The sequence below is a fragment of the Struthio camelus genome, chromosome 5, assembly GCF_040807025.1.
Source record: "Struthio camelus isolate bStrCam1 chromosome 5, bStrCam1.hap1, whole genome shotgun sequence".
Lineage (NCBI taxonomy): Eukaryota > Metazoa > Chordata > Aves > Struthioniformes > Struthionidae > Struthio > Struthio camelus.
Window position 1 is genome coordinate 39,189,210 of NC_090946.1, and position 20,747 is coordinate 39,209,956.

Here is a 20,747-nt window from a genome sequence, read left to right on the forward strand (position 1 = left end):
ATCTCCAGTGGGAAGCACATAGTCTTCCACAGTCAGTAAGAACACTGTACCCGTATGCTTGCTTATTGGTAGTAGGCCTGGGCTCTGGGTTGCTGATTATAAGTAAGCACCTGCCCATGGCAGATCTGGCTAAGGGCAGACTTCCTGTTACAGTGCCGCAGCTCCTTGAAATGAGATTTATGCAAACCGGCTAAAAGCTGTGATGTCACAGCGCACTGATAGACCCAAGGGCTATCTCCCTTCTACAGACATTTGATAAAATCAGGAACTTCAGATACAACTCGGGAAGAAGTTCACCTCAGAGCCTATTAGGGCAAACTATGAAAACTTGTTAGGGTCTTTCTCCAATCCTGAGATCCATTACTGCAAGGGGACTTCAGAGAGTCCAAGGATCTCACTTTCGTTGTGTTTTTTTGTTTGTTTCATGTGATTTTTTAAGTCAGTTATTCTGGATGTTTGAAAACTGAATTAAGAAAAATTCACTCAGAAGTTGGCTGAATGTTGCAAGCTTGCAAAATGGAAGGATTTCCCCTCATTCCCCCTGTGAGTATATGGGGTTTATTCCTAATATGGATGATTGGGCTCAGTAGCAAAAGACAAAGTAAACTAGGTTTTATTATTTGAGAATGTCTCTCTTTTGGTCTGTATTTGTACAGCAAGGAAGTTGGCAATATATAAAGCTAGTGACAACGTTGCAATGAATGGGGAATTAACATTTCCTCCCTAAACTTGTATCTGATTTTGATCTCCAGTTATTTTCAAAGATTAAACTCATGGTATTTTTGTAGGGTATACGTATAGCAAGCCAGTAAAATTTTTTCTTCCTTATTGCCTTTGCAGTATAAGGCCAAGTCTTGCTTCAGGTTGTAATTATTAATTAGTTTTGAGACTCTGACATAGTTTATGTATTAAATATCTACCAATCTATGAGAGAAGAGTTGCCGAATGCTGCTTTTACATTTTGCAGACTTCAGGTCTTTGTGCTCTTTGTAATGATAGAATTCTAGTCTCTAGCTTCTCTTGCTCATATTTTACATTGCATATTTTGTGACTTTTATTTAAAATATAAGCCAGGAAATAACCCTGAATCATTTTGAACATATATGGATGCACTTGAAAACTTTCCTATTTCAGGCAAGTAGTGAAGTGGCGAGAGCAAAAATAAAATGGCCCTTAATTGGGTCTTTCGATATTTTCTCCTAGTTACAAATTTTTCTGTATGTTTATACAGTGTTTCTGTTCTTTCTTTAGCTCTGCAGCATTTTTACACTTTTACATTGTGGTCAGTTTGGGGATTATTATTTGTGAAGTATATAATCTCACTAACCAGCTGTTCAGAAACAAACTGTAATGGGACATCTCAAGATAGAACGGGTAAAATAGGCCCTAACAAGATTTGCTAATTCCGTAGTAGCTGAAAAGATGGTCAGAGAAGGTGTTTTACTTGGCCTTTTACGTGGTAGATGACATATGGTATTTGCTATGTGTGTTCGGAAAAGAGAGTAAGAGACAGTGCAACTCCAAGAGTACTCTAATCAAATTTGTATCATGCTTTCTTTTTGTCTTGTCCCATCTAATGAAAGCTAAAGGCACGTTTCTTTATTTTCTATACAGAAAGATGGCCCTTTGAATTCCTTTCATGTTTTGTATCCACATTGAATAAAAAAATACTTATTTGCGTGAAATCCATTACTCTAGCAGTTCATCAGCTCATGGCCACGAAATCCTTTATTCACCCGCAGGGTGAGAAGACCCTAAGAAACTTCTTTTGTTTTCTTAAATACTCAAGTTACCCAGTGGATCTACTGTAAATATGTCAGGATAAGAATTTGAAAAGAAACTGAGAAAATGAAAACATTACATAAAGATTTCTGAATATGTTATTTGTTGGGCTTAAAAAAACAAGAAAAAATCTTGTCCTCCACTAGCATCTCCCATTATTTTTACTAATAATGTTCATTTTCTGTCTACTCATTTCCTCATAGCCACCCTCTGTGTCCCATTTCTTCACTCTTGAAGTTCAGCGCATAGATTGAATAAATGGAGTGAAAATCCAACACAGTCTGGCTCATATTCTAATTTTTGTTGTAGAAAAGTATTCTGGCTGAACTCTGCTCAGGTGAATGAGGTAACAGGCAGTGAAAATGAAATCACATCTTATAGGAATGCTTGACAGGGCAATTTGTTTTGGGTTTTTTTTGTGATTAATATGTTCAAAAATGAAAGCTTTGTGTTTTGTACTTCCAAAATTGTTTTAAATGTACTTGATCTGAGTACTGACAGTTACAGCCCCACATGGCATCATTATAAAAGTCTGTGCCTCCTGGGACTTTCTTCAGAGGGGCGACATTAGCCCGTTTCTAGACACAGGGTTTCTGTGAAGCACTACTTCCCTCCTCTGCCCCTCCCCTTTCAGTTGAGGGTGGATTGGTAACTGCCTTCCTCTTGACTATGCTAGAAGACTCTTAACCTTCGTTTGAAAAGTGCCACTCAAATGGTTTAAGAGTTATTGCATCTTTCTTTGAAGATTAAGAACTTTATATGGAAAAGTCCTGCAAACTGAGCCCATGTCTTTTAATACATAATAGAATCTTGTATCAGTTGTGCTACTGGGCAGAAAACTAATAAAGCAAACACCTTCCTCTAAAGAGGCCCCCAGGTTACCTGTGAATCCCTAAGTAGCCACCTGTAGTACTCAGCTTGGAATGGAGATATATTTGTATGAGAGCGAAAATGTACCTTATAAGCATTCTGTTTCACATAAGTGCACCTCCAAGGTGGTCCTGTGAGGCTGGCCCAATGAGTGCTCATGTTAATATTTATACTCATCTTTTCTAAAATAGTTATACTGTAAATTTTTCCAAGGAAATAGGTTAATCTTGGCCTTCAAACTTGTCTCAGCAGCACATCATTGGAAACTGTGTGGAGTATTTCTGAATCACATGCCAACGAATAGTTATGTCAGGATAACAAAAAAAGATCAGAATTCAATGCATTTGTAATCACCTGGAATCATCTGACAAAGTTTAAGTGAACAATAGGAATTTTCAAGTTGTTATTCAGTTGAATCCTCTGTATCTCTCTCAACCAATGCCAGCTATGCTCTACCCAAATAGTTTTGTGCCTTTTCCCTTGTTGCAACAACTTCGTCTAGATTTTCAGGATAAAGAAGGAAACTGGAGGCAACTCTCCATTTACCAAAGTCAAAAGCAGATAAAGACTTGTTTGCTGACTTCTTGCTTGAGGTTGGAACATGATTTTCAATAATGTACTGCACTTCAGGGCACGTAGGAAAGGCGATAACTGTAGACCCCAGCCATAAGTTCTTAACCAAGGTTGCTCTTTTTCAGGAAAATGATTGCTAGAACAATGGCCATAAACGTCCATTAAGATCAATTAAACAACTAAATTGTAACATAATCTATTTGTTGCCTTTTGTCTGGGGAAACAAAACAGTTCAGTGAGTGTCATGGAAGTGCTATAAGTAAGTATAAGTAAGACGGTGAAACGTATGTGTGGGTGGGGAGGTTCCAGAGAAGGACTGGGCTAGTGGGTAGTGATTGGTGCAAATGGCAACAGCAGCACATGGTGAAACCTCTTCTCTCTAACTAGAGAAAATAATTTTTTAATAAGACTTAAAGGAAGAAAAATCAGAGAGAGATATTACAAAGAGGCTTGGAGACGGTTTCTCTAACGAATGAAGGAAAACATCCCATCCTCTCATAGGATAAGCCTATTCAAGGAAAACATGATACTCAAACCTTTAAACATGTAATATAAGTCTTCCCATACTGGTTGCTGTACCCTTGTAGACCAGATACCAAGATGAAAAGTGGTGCCAGTTCAAGTCCTTTGTGGAGATGCTTATTAGCATGAGCTAATAAGGATAAACATACACGTATTTCATCCAGTGGGTAACTGAATAGAAAATAAATTCAAGAAAGAATATTCCCACGATACATAAGAGATGCTAAGTCCCAGACTTTCAGAATAAGGTATGTAAAAAAGGAGTGATCTATATAAAAGCAGACTGATTTTTAGATGCTGATTATCTGCAACTCTCTCTGCAACCAGCAATATCTGTAAATACTAAGGAAATCACTTTTGTTTAAGAGTCTAACTATTTAACACATCGCCCTTTAGCTCTGATTATTGAGTACACATCTGAACCTTTAATAATAAACTTTGAATGGTAGAAATACTTCATTCTCAGCTCTCAGCATGTGAAAGTATATTGGTTGTTAGTGAATATATTGAACTGAAATGGGGGAATATGGGAAATCTTCAGGAAGAGACAACTAAGGAAAAATAGAACTAGGAAAGTGAGATATTCTTTCATATCTATTTTGGGATTGCTACTTGGCCTGCCTGCCAAGCTACGGTTCTGTAAAGATATAAAAGTGACAGAGCTTTTGTAGATGACCAGGAGCAGGAGTGAAAATTTTATACGTGGCAAATTAAGCCTAAATTGACTGGACAATTTGTTTGGAAATTTGTTTACTTTTGCCTAAATATGTATCAAAGCTGCAAATTTTGATGCATTTAGATATGGAAAATTTAAATGATTTCAGTTAGTTTCTAGTATTTGAGCTGAAAGGAAACAATTATTATTTCAAATGATACACATTTATATGACTTTTTTTACCTCCATTTCTCCCAAATTACATGAGGTGCATTTTCTTTTTGGACGTTGAGGTCTCTCCTTTCACAGAGCAAGAGTGGTTTCCTTTGAGTCATGGCAAGTTAGAATTTCTGAACATGAAGACTCATATCCTTTAAAGGCAGAGATTTCATACATTCTTCAGGTTGACATGATTTTAACAGGAAGCATATATTTATGGAAAGGAAATGGAGGAGTGGGGTGAATTAATTTGCAAATATAATGAAAACTAGAAATTCCATTCAGAACTTCATCTTCCTATTTAGCCTGTGAAGAATGCAAAACATGGCCTCAACACTTTTTATTGTAGAAGATCAAAGTACACCCTAGGTATAATGAATCAGGATAACTGAATGCATATGACCAGTGGTGATTAGAAAGAACACAAAGAAAATATGCAGAGGAAGCACTGGAGAGAAGGTATGCTTGTACTATCATCTCCTGTGATCACCTCTCTAAAATCCGGAAAATGGGCTACACTTTCCATTAAATATCTATGTAGAGGAGGAGTGATTCTACTAGAATAATACTGATATGGAAAGAGAGACTGAACCTTCTCCCTCTAGAGATTCGAAATAAGAGGAGTCTGGTACTGCTGGATACAAGTAAATGATGATTCTCTCCTTTCATTTAGTCTTTCCCTTACATTGTCTTTGGTTGATGTGAGAGAATATCATTTTCTGATATTCTCTACAGAACAATTATCTACTACCAGTTTATATCTGGAGCTTACAGCTAGGCAAAGAGTTTGGTCCTGGAGCTTTGAGGACTCCATGGATCTGACACCTCTTTAATGTTCATTTCAATTCATCTGTATTCTGGAAGTCATGACATTTTAGGTTCTCTTACCAGCACATTCTCACATGATACACTAATAAAGCACACAGCTGCCAGAGGAGTTCCATTAAGGTTCAAAGTACTTTCTAGGAGTATTTTTTATCCTTTTGTGTTCTAATATTTTAATCTTCTGGGAAGAAGTCTTTCCTGTTATTGATCTGTTTTCTTCAATGTCATCATAGATATGACTTCCCTAGAAAATAACAATCTTTAAATCCTACAATTGCAACAGAATGAACTGAAGGAGTTAACTGGAAGAATTAAATAAGAAGAATTAATGAGGAATGGCAACTCTGATCTGGTTTTCACCAAAAAGAAATCTCTTGCTTTTGCCAGCTGCTTATCTTCCACCTGTAGCTGGATTTTAATGGTAGCTGCTGCCTTAGGTTTCACATTCTCAAGGAAACTAAAAGAGCAAGAAAAAGAGACGCTCGTCTGCCTTTCTGGCATGCCATCTCTGTAGCGTAAACTTAGAAAAATCCTGTGTTCTAAAAATGAGCCAGATTCATGAAGGGAGATAAGGATTTGAGATTTTTGTCTTTCCCAGATTTTCTTGGCTCTTTTGGAGTTCATATGATCTTTTTGGTAGTGGCTGTTAGCCCTCTGAATACAGTTTCCTTTGTCTCCAGCATTCTCCTTTGGGTCTCCTTTGCCCACCAATAGCAGTGGTGGGCAAAACAGCCCATCTGCAGAAAACTGGGCAGTTGACCAGGACAGTAAAAAGGGATGCGTTTCTAGAGCTTATTGCACAGTGGCTTCTGAATGGGTGGCACAGTTAACCATGGCATGTATGGGAAGAGACAACAACAACTGTTTTGAAATAGAGCAGGTCCTGACAAACAAATAGCAAAAGGGTGCAAAAAGAGGTCAGAAATCAGTGTCAAGACATTCAACTGGAGTCACCTGAAGTGTATGAAGTATGGTTAGCATGTAATTTATTAAATTGTTTTAAATATTTGTCCTTTTCTTGAAAGTTAGTTATACTAAAGCTATTAACAGAAAAAATATTCCTATTAATATCTCCCAGCAATAATTTCCTTTCAGAATGAACAGTAAGAAGTTATTAGAATCCTAGATTGTTGTTGACATCATAGGAACTTGCTGAAATTGGAAAAAAATCCTTTAATGAACTTAACTGGAGAAAAGTTTAGAAAAGCCTGTGAACAACCACTGTGCTGTTCTAGTTCTTCATTTTGGAAAAACACAAAAACAAACTTTAAATGAAGCAACAAAGTTGTGCACTGCTAATGATAAGCAATCCACCTTTACTAAAACAACATAATAAATTTAAAAATGTTTATATTGAACTGGTAGGCAAAGGGAGGAACAGAAGCAGGACAGTTTTCTTATGTCACCCATTTTAAGAAGTGAGAGAGGACTTTCATTCTACCACTACACATCTAAGGTCACATTTCTATCCCATATCATTTGGACTTTCTAAGTCTTCTCTGTGCATACCTAACAGCCCTGTGCAGTTGATTTGAGCCAGCAAACTTATATAGTTCATCTTGTACAAAAGCTGAGAAATAAAATGTTTTCATGCCCTCTGTCAATATCATTGCCCTCCCTTTATTAGCAATTACAAGCTGCCACCATTTAGTGAGACCACCTACAAACACCAGAATAACACTCGGGCAAGACACATTTCTGCTTGCTCTTCTGTGCACAGGAGGAGGAAGAAGAGTAAATGCCTGTCACAACTAAAGAAAAGGTTTCTCTGCTGTGCTAGTGTGATGGCTTCTTGGCCTGGACCTGATGTCTGAGATAGCACTCTGACATCTGCTGAAGGTTGGAGGGTGGGATGTCAAGAACTTGTGTAATAACACAGGACAAGTTCTGCTACACAAACAGCAGAAAACTCTTCTCACACTGGGTTTAAGGAGATGGAGTTCTCTTTTTTTGCAAACCAGTGCTTGGTATCAAGCTTTTTATTCCTGCTGATTCAATACATCTTTAAGCCTGCCCATTCTTTCCCTCAGCAATAGAAAATGTGTTGGCAATCCCCCTTCCCTAACTGATGGGAATGATTTTGAAGGGATTTATCTAAGCTTACAGTTCTAAAAATTCCTCTTCTCTTTACAGCCCTCTGAAGATATGGTACCCTTTGAGTCAGACCTCTACCGACAGCCCCACGACTATTACCAGTATCTCAACAGTGATGGAGAGAGCCATGGTGGTACGTTTAAAAATATTTCCTTGGAGCATAATGTCTCATGGGATATTGCAGGAAAGAGATTTAGTACATCTAGTAAAAGAACAAACACGTTGTTTTGATCTATAATGCATAAGCACATATTTTCAAATCAGAAACCTATGATAATTCATGGTGTTTAGTGACACCATTCCAAATCAGCAACCATGACACAGTATTCGCTGAAAGAGAATTTCAGAAAGCACTGAATAATGTAAGGAACTTCCAGGACATTCAGCATATTGCCAAGAAGGTGGGATCTCATGATCTCTGTCCTTCATTATCTTTGCTGTGTTTTGATGTTTCTCTACAGATCAAAACGACTCTGCTTATTTCAGAACTCTTTGAGGACATGGATTTGCAATACTGTACTTCTCTTCTTGTGCTGCCATCTCCAATTCTTCTTTGACTTAGGTCCTAAATACTCTGTTTGTTCCTTCATTTTTATTCTGTTTCTTTGGCATTTAGCCTTTCAACTCCATATATTTCTCTTTCTTTTGATCTCTTTCACATGCTGCCACACCTAGTTTAAACTTTCACTCTTCCTGCAACGCACCCAAGTACTTCCTCTGTTTATATCTATGTAAAACTTCCTTGTAACTGTTTGTATGTAAACCTAGCTCAATATAAAAATACCATATGATTATTTAGTGCTATATAATATATATATTATTTATATATGCAATTTAAAATTAATATTGGTACTGAAGTAAGTTTTGGTGTCTTCTATATCTTCAAGTCTTCTGGGCACTGGACTTTGTATCAATGCAGAGGGGAGACCACTGCTTTGTGAATCTACTCTCTCGTGCAAAACAATGTTCCAGCAACACCACCTGGGAAATACTGGAGTCAGTATTGACTCAGGAAGGAAAAGCACCATTCTGCTGTATCACTCATGGCAGTCATGCCAGATCATGGAGTTTCCCTTAGAGACTCCTACAGATACAGTAACTAGACCCATCGCTGCTTAAGACATCTAACAACTTCATAGCATAGCACTGTTTTATCTGTGGCAGCAGAAGCCATATTAAAGGAAAACAAGTTTCAGAATAGGCTGGATATTTAACTGAAAAATTTGTTCTCTACATTGCATTCAAAAAATAGATATGAAATTCTTAAGACCTGGAGACAAAGAACTCGTTTTGTTTTCATAACTTATCTCAAGGCCTCTGGCAAGTCACACGGATCAAACCCAGCAAATTCCACATGCAAATTCAGGGTTTTTATATTATAATCTGTACCTCAGTTTCCACATCCATAAAATAAGGATAACATTTATTATCTCAAAGGGCAATTGTGACAATTAACAATAAACATAGAAGATGCCACACAGGAAAAAGCACTGGAAAAGTACTCTTCTGTCATCAAATCTAGGCTACCACAGGCAACAACACCCCTCTATCCTTCCTAACCTTATGAAGTCCAGTCTGGTTTACTGCCCATTTTTCTACTGGCAGGCTGTTCCTCAAGTACACTGCTCAGATCACTAGCATGTTTTAACTCTCTCTAACGAACACAACAAAACTCAAAGCCACCTATGTGGATTAAGTACTCTGTTCAATGTAAATGCTGAAGACACCTAAACACTTATTTAAGACATAAATTTGTGTTTTCTAAACTCTTGTTTTACTTATTCAAAAGACTCCGAAAATGTTGTTAAAGTTCTCCTACAGCAAGTGGTTATGGAAAGGGCAACTTAATCCCAATCTGCACATTTCAACTGAATCTTTACTTACTGAAGAATTTTACAATTTTTTAAAAGAATATTTATGAATTTTTACTTCTATAATGCTTAGTTGGTTGTGCTCAAACATTTTATAAGCCATAGTCTTTCTTGAATTGCTCAGTCTAATGAGCAATGAACAACCAAGGGGTATGGAGGGGAGTGACTACTTGAGTGTTAAGTGTCTACTTGACTAGACAGTAAAATGCAATTGAGTAGAGAGTAAAGGGTATGCAGCTGAACATCACTAATTTAATACCTAGGAGATCATTGCAAATAGGTGAAACTGTAAATTTAACTAGCAAAAATAAACCATAAAAAATCCATGTGCTAGATCACAACATGCATTGTTTGCATCTATTTTGTATACTGTAGATTAACTATTTTGCAAATACTGTAATAAACACAGAGATACAGGCGTGCAGGGTAGAAGCTACTTCAAGTGTTCATGTATTAGTCTACTGCCTTTCCCTGAGCCTGTATGCTAGTAGGTCTGTAAATGTAACGTAGCATATTTTGTAACACTAATGCAATCTTGGTAATTACAAAATTCCACTGCACTTTTGTCTCCAAATTATTACTAAACATTATTGGTTTAGTAAAATATCACTGTTTGTACGAAGCTAAATGTCGGCCACTTTTCATTTTGTTGCTAGTTTGATGAAACTTATTAGTTTTTGTGGTTTGGGTTTTTATTTTCATCCCACCTCCTGAAGTAACATGACCATTCAAGATCCTTGTTAGGATTGTAGCCCACATAGTAGTAGAGGAAAATCCAAACATGTGAACCTTAGTCTTAAATGCCATACAGCATGCAGAACTCCAAAATCCCCTTATTTTAAAGTCATTCTCATGATTTCTTGGGGCCTGACTCATGGATTTTCTAACATTTGGCATTAAAATCATAAAATATGTTAATTAGTAAAGTGAGAGCTAATGAGATTCTGCTGTCTTTCTAGATAAGACTGGTGTACTGCCTAGAAACTTGGCATTTCACTCAACACGGTGGTTCTGTAGGGAATCAAGACATGGATTTTGCAGTGTCCTTCGGTACTTTTCTCATTTCCTCTATGGGATTTCTCTTGGCTCGTTTTTTCAGATAGGTAAAACACAGTGGGAACATCTAAGCCATGCAATGAGGCACTGTGTAAAAAACCTTCTCGTAGTTCAAAATGATCTGCATGGCACAGAGCACAACCAATCAGAGATACTAGCTCAGATCTCAAAAGTATAGCCATGTTAACACAGTGATCTTAGATGAGGCAGAGTGCTGTGCTGACATAGCTATCACATTTCCGGTTCAAGAGCTGTCTCATGAATTTCTGTATGGTTTTGCACTGCATGATGCAGATTTAGCCAGTTGCTCCACTTTATCACAAATACTTTTCTTAAGCCTACTTCATATTGTAACTGCTTGTCCTGATGTTATTTATCTATTAAAACAAGAGGAAAGAAATATCTCTGGGACAGAGGACGGCCAAGAAAATTTAGATATGTTTTCTCACTTCTAGAGTGAGAATCTATCCCTACGATGAATATTAACACAATGCCTTTAGATCCACTATTGCTTCCCAGCAGGCTAACATCTCTTCTGCTATGGAAGAGAGTTCAGAACTCATGACTGTCCTTCCTCTAACCTTTCGCTACATACAAGACCAAAACAAACATGATCTCCATAAGAGAAAATTTTTTCACATCCTCTTTCACTTCACATGAAATTTCTCATAATGACTCCATTGTGTAGCTATAGGCTGGATTTTAGTGACATTTTCCTTGACTCAAAGAATATACACTTTCCATTTCTAGAATGTTTCTCTCCTTTCTTTTCTCTTCCCTCCACCTTTACATTTTTGTGAAAAGAACAGAACTGCAACGCATTACTGACATCACCCTAGCAAAGAAGGTAGAAGGAAAGAGTTGCAATGCAGCTGATATAACTCCAATACCGGCAGATATTTCTAAATTGTTTATCTTTTGATGTGCACTAAATTAGGCAGGGTGGTACAACTGGAGAGTGGTTTGTGGAGGCAGAATTAGGAATTTCTCTTTTAAAGTCACTAAAGCAACATTTTTTCCTAAGGATCACTCTGAAATTATACATAATTTAGAACAAAATAAGGACTTTTCTCCCGTCACAACTTGAGTATTTGGATGCAAGTTTGCATTGAGGTAATTTCTGACGTTGTAACATATAAGTATTATGCGGTCACTGTAAGTCCCCAAATGCTGTATTATTACTATTATCATATTATAGTAATATTACAGCACTTCAGCAACATAAAATACAACAGAGAAGAAATTCAGTAATGAGTAGGCTAAGTATTACATAGTGATTACCATGAATAAAGTGTGAATACTGCTCTACAGGTTAATTCACTCACCAAGGAAGAATTTAAAAGGACAAATCTAGAGGCAGCAAGAACCTTGTCACAGGTTCTGATAAGTTAAGAGGTACCTTGAAGTACAAAAACATCCCTGCTCATAAAAATATTTAAGGAGATTCAAAAGCAGACTGCTGGAGCATGCACAAATACTCATGGCTATGCGTGTTGGAAATGCACTGCTTTGTCTCTTGACCACCTTAGTTACTACTACAAAGAAACTTCACAGCTGAAGACCTGTTACTGACACTACTCACTCTCCAGCCTCAGAGAGTTTTATTTGGGCTTTGTTATCCTCAAGATTATTTATGGTTCTCCTTTGCTGCAGTAGATCACCAAAGAGAAGTGGTCTTTGGGAAGAAATATTGCCATCTGATAGAGGACTTTCTGCACAAGAAGCACAGCCAGATCTGTCTAAGGAACAGGAGTACAGAGTACTCTTGTGATGCATTCTCAACAATTTATTATATAGGTCTGCTGTTTACTGGCCCAAAGAATAGCTGTATGTTGCCACCATGGGTGGTTCTAAGTAGAGTAATTTGCAGTAATTTAACCTGGCAAAAGCATGAGTTAATGCAGCTCAGCCTTCTAACTAGACAAATATCTTTCAGACTGAATGAGCTCAAAGCCTCCTACCAGAACACTACCTTAGATGACTCTGCCATTCCCTGGGTTGGAGAAGAGTGAATGTAATATGTAAAAGTACTTGTGCACTTTGCACCCTGTAAGAGCCATTCTTCTCCCAGAGAAAACAAAATTTATCTCTAGCACTAACGCATGAAGAAGTGCTACCATGCTTTATAACTTCTGGCCATAAAATCCATATATAGTCCACAGAAAGCACTAGATAACAAAGTAATGAAATTACAAAGTCAAGACAACAACTCCCACTTTTAAAAACAGATTTCCATCCCTTTCACATGCAGTGACTTGGTTTATCCATGATACAAAAAAGTAGGAAAGGCAGAAAAGTAAGCCCTAGTGTCGAAAACGGTCTGATAAAGCCTCCAACAAGTACATTTCTACAGGCTTGAGCCCCAAAGGCAGCAAAAAGAGCCTACAACTTCCCAGGTACAAAAGTATGTATTATGTCATCTCAAGACATCAGATTGACTCTGAAAGAAGACACATTCAAAACCACTCTCCTGGTTTTCAAAATCTCCAATGGGATTAGGCCTAAATATCTGAAAGATAAACGGGAGAAGAATGAGGAGACAGAAGTTGAGAAAAAGAATGAAACCGGTATTTAAAAACAAAAATATTCGCAGTATGCTAGTATCCAGATAATGTCACACACAGTAGAATCGTATTACAGAATGAGACAGTTACTCCTCCTTTTAGGTCTTCAGTACAAGTACACTGGGAACAACCTGTTCAGTACTGTCCATCATATTATCAGAAGGATGTCAACAGATGGAAGGGAGTTTGGACAAGGGCACAAGTATGATTAGGGGGCCGAATGTACTGATTTATATTGAAAGATTAAGAAGCTAAACATGTAGAACTGGATTAAGTGTAGTTTATGCGTGTACATGATAGCAACCTGAAAAATATGTGAAGGGTAAGATAGAAATAATTTAGAATAATGCAAGGGGAGAAAATGAGGCATAATGAGATAAAAATTAGAAATGTTACACTGAATATCATAAAGAGCTTCTGACTATGCATAAAATGATGCATGAAAAGTTAAATTATGAAAAACTAGTTCCAAGCTCTGCCAGAGCAGAGGATATGACGTTGACTTTGATTTTAAAAAAACAGAGTGCTCACAAACATGTGCATAATTATGCATGCAGCTACTGTACGAGACAAATGGTGTTTGCAAAGCTTCAAATTTCCTCTAACATATTTTAAATTGTGAGCAGAAAATATGAAATTCTGAAAACTCAGGAGATGTTTATATAGAACAGAAATCTAAAACTGAGAATTGTATGGAATTTAATTTCAAAGTAAATAAATCAGGAGACAGTATACTGATTATCTGAGTACTTGTTTATGTCTTCGAAAGAATCTAAATTTGCCACACAGTTCTAAGACAATACAGAGATAAAAATGGTAGAGAAAGAGTCTTCATCAGACATTTGCCTCACTGCACAAGAGTGTTCACAAGACTTTCCCAACAGTTTTTATCTTTTTATTCTCTGATACTGGTACTGAAAAATGTGTAACGTAGTAACTCAAGATCAGAGGGAAAATCAAGCAAAGTCCCATGCCTTTTCTGTAGCATTCCTGAACGTTCCTGAAATTTTGGTACCAGAGTAAAACAAAGCATTGATGAAGACAACTGTAGAAAGAGCTATAATTTGCCTCACTTCCATACCATGAGGAAGACTCTAACGACAGTCTGAGAATATATAAAACAGTGGAATTTGTTGCCTCAAGAATGAAAATGTAAGATTGACAGGGTCTCCTGTTGAGAAAGGTGCCAGCACTAAACCCTTTGGCATCTTGTGCTACATTACCACTGAAATCTGTCACGGTTCCATCTAAAAGTATTTTCCTAACGAAAGTTGCCTAAGTATCACTTGTGAGTCACGGGCATTTAGGAGATTAGGAAAAGAAAACTTTATAGGGATATCTACGGATTGTGACAGGGAGATAGGACAGTAACAGGTGTAGGAAGCAATGAAGGACAGATAAATGCAATGTTTCTTACTTTTGTAGTGACATACAAATTGTTTTTATTTTCCTTAGATCATTACTGGGAATATCATCCACACCACATGCACAGTGAGTTTGAGACCTTTGGAGACAACCACTTCACAGAACTGCAGAGCGTGCAGCCTCCCCAGCTGCAGCAGCTCTACAGGCACATGGAGATTGAACAAATGCATGTCCTGGATTCTGCAATCCCAACCACACACATTGGACTCAACCATCAGGTATGGTTACCAGTTCTTGCTCAGAATTTATGATGATAGTCAAGGGCAGGGAACAGGGTGCATCTGGAAATGCATATTGTTATGCCAAAGATATTGATGAAATTAATTATATAGAATTGCTATTGCACAAGTACTTGATAAAAATTCTTCATTCTAAGGACAAGTGTGGTTTAAGCATTCTTTCCATCTGGATGATGGTTCACAGGTTGCCCCTTATTTAATGGGTCATGTTCCTCAAAATATGCATAAAAAGACAATTCCATTTGGTGGAGGGTTTTGAAATTTCAAAATTTTGTTTAATTTGGAATCAAAAATCAGCAGTTTTGAAATTCTACAGAGGAAACGAACTTGAGAAGCTGTACACTGTCATCACAAAGGTACCTGTGACTCTTAGGAAGTATTCTGAGCCCCAAAATAGCAGGAAAGCTTTAAATATTTCCAAGTAGCCCTGACAATTTTACACGCACAAAATCCTACATGAAACACAAATAAAGACAAGTCACAGGTAGTTTTACCACCATGAAACATTTTGAGGACAACCTACTTATGCTTCTACCTGAAAGTAGATGAGATGCAATACACTGCTTTGTCATTACTCAGTTTTTAAATGGAGACAATCATCTCCCAGTAAAAAAATGTACTCCATTGTGCAATAAAGATAGTCATGGAAGTGCCATGTGAGTACACATTAAAGCTGAAATTATAAGGGAGTCCCTAGTATTGCAAATATGCTAGCACAAGGTGGGTGCAGGAATCACTTTTAACCCGTGGACCCACAAAAACATGCCCAAACTCATTTCAGAGAACAATGAGAGAGCAATGTGATCTTGCGCTACTGATAATTTGCTGAATACAAGACATACAGTAGGACCAAAGTCAGAGAAAGAGGTGTTTACTGATTACAGTGCTGCATAAAATGGTGCCATGGCCAAGGTTTTGTCAGAGAAACTGCTTTCATGCAGTTGTTATTTTGGGTTTCTTTGTTCACAGCAAACTGAAATTGTATACAAATACTCAATTAATAAACAACAAATACAGAAAAAAACTGAATGACTAAGTTACACTATCAACAGCAAACTGAATTACTGAAAGCCCTCAAACTTGTCACCTATTGCTCAGTAAAAAATCAGCAATAGAATATAAGATACAGATACAAACAAAAAATTAGGAACAGAAAGTTACAAATATAAAAAATGTTTCATGGAACAGCAGTCTGTGGGAGGCTTCAAGCCATTTCAGTTGCTCAGTGTAACTGCTGGTATGTAATGACCAACTGTTAACATCCAACCCAAGGCCAAGAATAAAACTTGCCCCATTATGGATTTCTTTGGAAGCATCACCAGAAAGCGAGAGAAAGGGTGTTTTTTCTTATCCTACTTCATGCTACTCAGTTATTACCTTTCATTTCAGGATGAAAGACAGAGAATTAATTTTGTTGCAACTCTCAGTAAAGAGCCCTGCACTCTTCCTCCCTTACCCCATGCCAAGCTGCAGATGATATAAGTAGTCAGTTCACTACTAGCCTCCTCTTCCTTACCAGTTGGGGATCTTTGGGTTTTTTACTTTAACTATAGCAGCTCATGCAAACGGTACTCAGCATGCTCTGAGGTTCAGACTCTGGTGTGTCTCAGCCACAACCCTTGGGAACACATACTATTATTCAAGGCATTTTCAGGGAAACAGAAGCAGGAAGCAAGCTTTAATCCTCAGCTGAATTTGCCAGTTACTAACTGTGCCCATGGCTGTCACGCAATATCATAGCTACAGTTTGCAAATAAAGGAAGAACAAGCAAAGATATTTCTCCAGTTTTCTGTTGATATCACTTTATTTTGCAAAATCAAAATTGAGGCTCAAACTATCCCTGGACAAGATTTCTTTAAAAAGTTTTGATAGCCTGTCCACAGGTGCTCTCAGCAAATAATAAATGAAGAAAAGAACAGTCATTCTGACAGGAGAATGAAAGAAGAGGTAGGAAAACTGTGACAAGAATTAGAAAGAGGAAAACCACACATGGATGCCACAGACTCTGAGAGAGCATCGGAATATGGAAAGTAGCTAGCAATTTCTTCAAGTTTTCCCTTTCCAGAATTAATAATAACCTGGCTCTTTTAAACTTGCTAGCAGGTCCTTTGTAACTCTTTATGTAACATTCTCAGGACACTGTATGTATTGACCTACACTGAGTTTCAGATATTAGGAAAGTAAGTGTAACCAAAAATATAGCAGATAAGGAAAGCAGGGACAGTGTGGATGAAGCTCAGTCAGCTCCCCAGGTCAGCTTCACCGTCCTTTGCTCGGGAGTCACCATTCCTCCTCTCACCTCCACAGCGCTCTCCCACCTTCCCCTCCACCCCAGAGGAATCGTTTTCCCCACCGCTGAACGCGCTCTAAGCTTCCACAGCCGCCTTCTTTCCAGAGGCACCAATCTCTGTTCCCCTCCCCTGTAAGACATTGTCCTACCGTCTCATTCCCCTTCCCCCACCAACACTGTCTCTCCCTTCCTTCCTAACTCTGAGGCCACAGCTTTCTTAACTGTAAAATGTTAAAGGTGACTCTGTGGTGAGGGCTGAAGTTTCGCTCTTGGGGATCTGACAGGAAGCTTACACACTCTTACCCAATCCTGGCCTTCCTGCCATGTTCGTCTCCAGCCAATCTGCCAACTCATTAACCGCCAGCTGCTGCACCCCTAAACCAGCCCTTTGCGCACTCCTTATTGGGACATTTTAAACTGGTGCAAAGCTCATCCAAAAAGCACCACCCAGCAGGGTCTAATATTGGGTGGCTGAGTGAGTCATGAGGTGAACACCCACTCCTCGCTTCAGTGCCTAAGCTTGTGTGAAGGGAATCATGCTCAAAGCATCCTTTCTTGATGGAGGAAAGAAGAGCAGTTCAAAAGGAGCTTGCCGCCCAGGACTATTGATCTGGGACATTTCATAAGAACCACATTTTATTTGCTGCTGGTTTTGGGAGTTGTTGGTGTTTTTAATGTAGGAATTGGGTTCCCTATTCTCCTGTCCCACAGGCTGATCTGTTTCTGACTCTTCAATAAGCTGTAGTTAACTCATGGCAACTAGTTGTGATCCCTAACAAAGTAGAAAGAAATTGAGAATTTACAGAGTGGAAGTATATTCCACACTGCTCCTGACATGTCCCCTATAACAGGGTGAGAGAATCTAACATAAAAGATGGCTTGCTAGCTTTCCAGATGAGAAATCCCCATCAATGGGGAATTTTCATACAGCCCCACTTAGGAAAAAAGAATGTGATCCCGTATGATGTGTCCTTTATCTTGGAGGTAAGCCTATTCCCCTCCACAGGGAGGGAATTCAAAACAAGAAGCTGACAGATCTGTGTAACCCCTGCTCCAGAGCTGGATGCAATCCTGTAGGGATTTAGTGCTGTCAGAAGGTACTACATCCTAGAAAGGAAAAGAAGACAATTGAGCCAAAAGTAGTCAAAGTGGCTAGGGTAGGGTAGAGCTGCTCAGCTAGTTCCATAAAGTCCACTTTAGAAAAAAGTTGTTGTCAAAATCAGTTTTACACAGGGAATAGGTAACAGGGATCAGAAAGTCATTAGACAAATGCTGTCTTGGTATATAATCACTACACAGAAGAAATCTTGCAATATTTTGAAAGCAATTACAGTATTTTCAAAGCAATTATTATCAACATAGCATTTTTTCCCCAGAAGGCCTGCCTACAAAATCTCATTTTAGAAGAATGGTCAAAAAAAAGTCTCATCTTTTACCTCGGTATCTAGATTGCTAAGAATATCAAAGCTGTTCTATTTGTTTTTCAAAACTGTTTAAAAAATACAAAACTGTAGACATATTTTTGAAATATGAATCTGTTCTGAAGCTGTGAAGTCAACCAAGTAATCCATATATCCAGGTAAAGACACCTGTTACACCAATACAGAGTCTTTAACCAGGAAAAAAAAGTGGATTCTCAGCCATTAGGAAATCTGGTACTCTGTGTGACCGTTATCACCTTCTTCTAGGGTTCTCCTACATAAGCAACACAGCTATCTCCACCCCCCAGCAAGAGGAAATGCCTTCTAAATTAGAAAGAGAAGGTTACTGTATTGGGGAGGTATGGGGGGAGGGGGACAATATCACTTGCATAGGATGTAACATATGGGAAAGTTCTGACTTTCACAACCTTGTTCCTCCTTCCCTCTTGTAAAGACTTCTTTAAGATGCATCTTTGTATATGTATAAGTGTTAACTGTTAGCTGGATCGCTTTGTTAGCTGCCTAGTATTTATTTTAAATGTCAACAACTAAGTCACTAGCTATTGCCCTAAATAATCCCATATACCTGTTACTTTCTCCCCCTTCCTCTCTGTAACTTCATGACATCTCCTTTTTTCCCTTGATGTCCCACTCTCTGTCACTACTTCCTCTCTCCACTATTCTTCTCTCCCAAAGGTTTCCTATTTGCCCCGGATGTGCCTACAGTACTCCTCTCCACCACAGCCCAGTTCTGATGAGGAGGACATAGAAAGGCAGAGCCCCCCACTGGAGGTATCAGACGGAGAGACCGATGGTGTGGACCCTGGCCCTGGACTTATGCATGGAGAAACAGGTCAGTAAAAACTATGTGATTTGATTGAGCTGCATGTTGAGCAGCTGTTGTATTACTATGATGATAATGAATGAAACTGCAGAACTGCTGTGCTGGTATTTTGCCTCACTCTCAAAGATTTGCGTTCCCTGACTCCTTGCACTTTCCTGTCTTCAGGATCATTGATGGTCATAACTGTGTCTATATCTCAAATTTCATTTCTTCAAGCATTCCCACTTCCTTGTTCTGCTTTGTTTATTCAGGCTTCCTCTTAGCTACTCCCATTTCCATTAACAGATGGGAAAACCAAAGCAAGGAGGTTAAGGAACTGATTTTCTAAAATATTAAAATCTGTTTGTTCAGCACCTAAAAGTCAGGTTCTGTACAACCTGTCCAAATTAGCTTCAGATTAGCTTCAAATTAACAATGTTTTTCAATTGGCTTCAAATTAGTAAATTAGTTTCAAAACAAGATTTAGATCTTCGGAATTCCTTATTCTCATTTTTCTTCTCCGTACGCAAACCCACTTTAGGTCCTCACAGTGTAACACTTTATTGTTATAAATGTTGCAGACTGAAGAAGTTAGGTGAATTCACAAACTAGCTGGAACAGTTATATGAACTACATAAATTCCCCCGTTTCATCAGAGACTACACACTGACACTTGTGTTCCACTGCCTTTCTCCTCTGGCTCTCCTACAGGCAGCAAGAAAAAGATCCGTCTGTATCAGTTCCTTCTGGACCTTCTTCGCAGTGGAGACATGAAGGACAGCATCTGGTGGGTGGACAAGGAAAAGGGTACTTTCCAATTCTCGTCCAAACACAAAGAAGCGTTGGCGCATCGCTGGGGCATCCAGAAAGGCAATCGCAAGAAAATGACCTATCAGAAGATGGCACGAGCTTTGAGAAACTACGGCAAGACAGGGGAGGTCAAGAAGGTCAAGAAGAAGTTGACCTACCAGTTTAGTGGCGAGGTAATGGGAAGGGGGGTCACTGATAGGAAGCATTATCCTCATTGAGGCCATGGGACCCTGAGCAAGAAAAATTTTAAGACCTCCTGGCTGGATACCAGCAGAGGAGACGGACGCATCTTTCTCTTTGCTTCCTGTGCCCTCTTCTCTACCTTTAAAGGGCCTTTACCATCAGATGTTTCTGGTACGAATTCCCTTCTTCAGCATCTGAGAATCCTAAAGGTGACAGAATTCTTTGCTTCCATCCTGCAAGTCGGACTAGAGTTGGGAAATTTAAACAATGTACAAATATATTATTGTCAGGAAATATTTTTTTGATTGTTTTGTAACTAAAGAATACAGCTGATGAAGTTTTGCCTTCAAAGGTGGTGCTGTGTCATTCACAGTGACACTGCATTAGCTTACAGCTTTCAAACTAGCATTAATACAGGCTCTGCCGCAGCTCTCAAAGCTAGAGAGAAGTTTGCAGATCTTGGAATACTTGTTCTTTTAAACAGTAATAACATGTACATATTTAATAAAATTTGATATAATGAA

At 38.4% G+C, this 20,747-nt stretch overlaps 2 protein-coding genes across 6 annotated transcripts in view; one reads left to right on the forward strand and one right to left on the reverse strand.

Moving 5' to 3' along the window:
- SLC39A13 (solute carrier family 39 member 13) overlaps positions 1-246 on the reverse strand; it is a 55,328-nt gene extending 55,082 nt beyond the window's left edge. For 2 of the 5 annotated variants that reach the window (XM_068945673.1, XM_068945674.1), the window contains exon 1: positions 51-95. Coding sequence is in view for 2 of the 5 variants with exons in the window: in XM_068945699.1 (XP_068801800.1) it covers positions 51-118 (68 nt within the window). In the remaining 3 variants the exon portion in view is untranslated. Of the gene's footprint in view, positions 1-50 lie in introns of all 5 variants that reach the window. The other 3 variants (XM_068945700.1, XM_068945699.1, XM_068945698.1) reach the window with 3 other exon arrangements.
- Positions 80-20,747, forward strand: SPI1 (Spi-1 proto-oncogene). The gene is made up of 5 exons (XM_009682771.2): positions 80-543; positions 7,580-7,673; positions 14,487-14,674; positions 19,104-19,260; positions 19,942-20,747. Exons 1-5 carry the CDS (start codon positions 499-501, stop codon positions 20,256-20,258), a joined length of 801 nt encoding a protein of 266 aa, XP_009681066.1. The 5' UTR covers positions 80-498; the 3' UTR covers positions 20,259-20,747.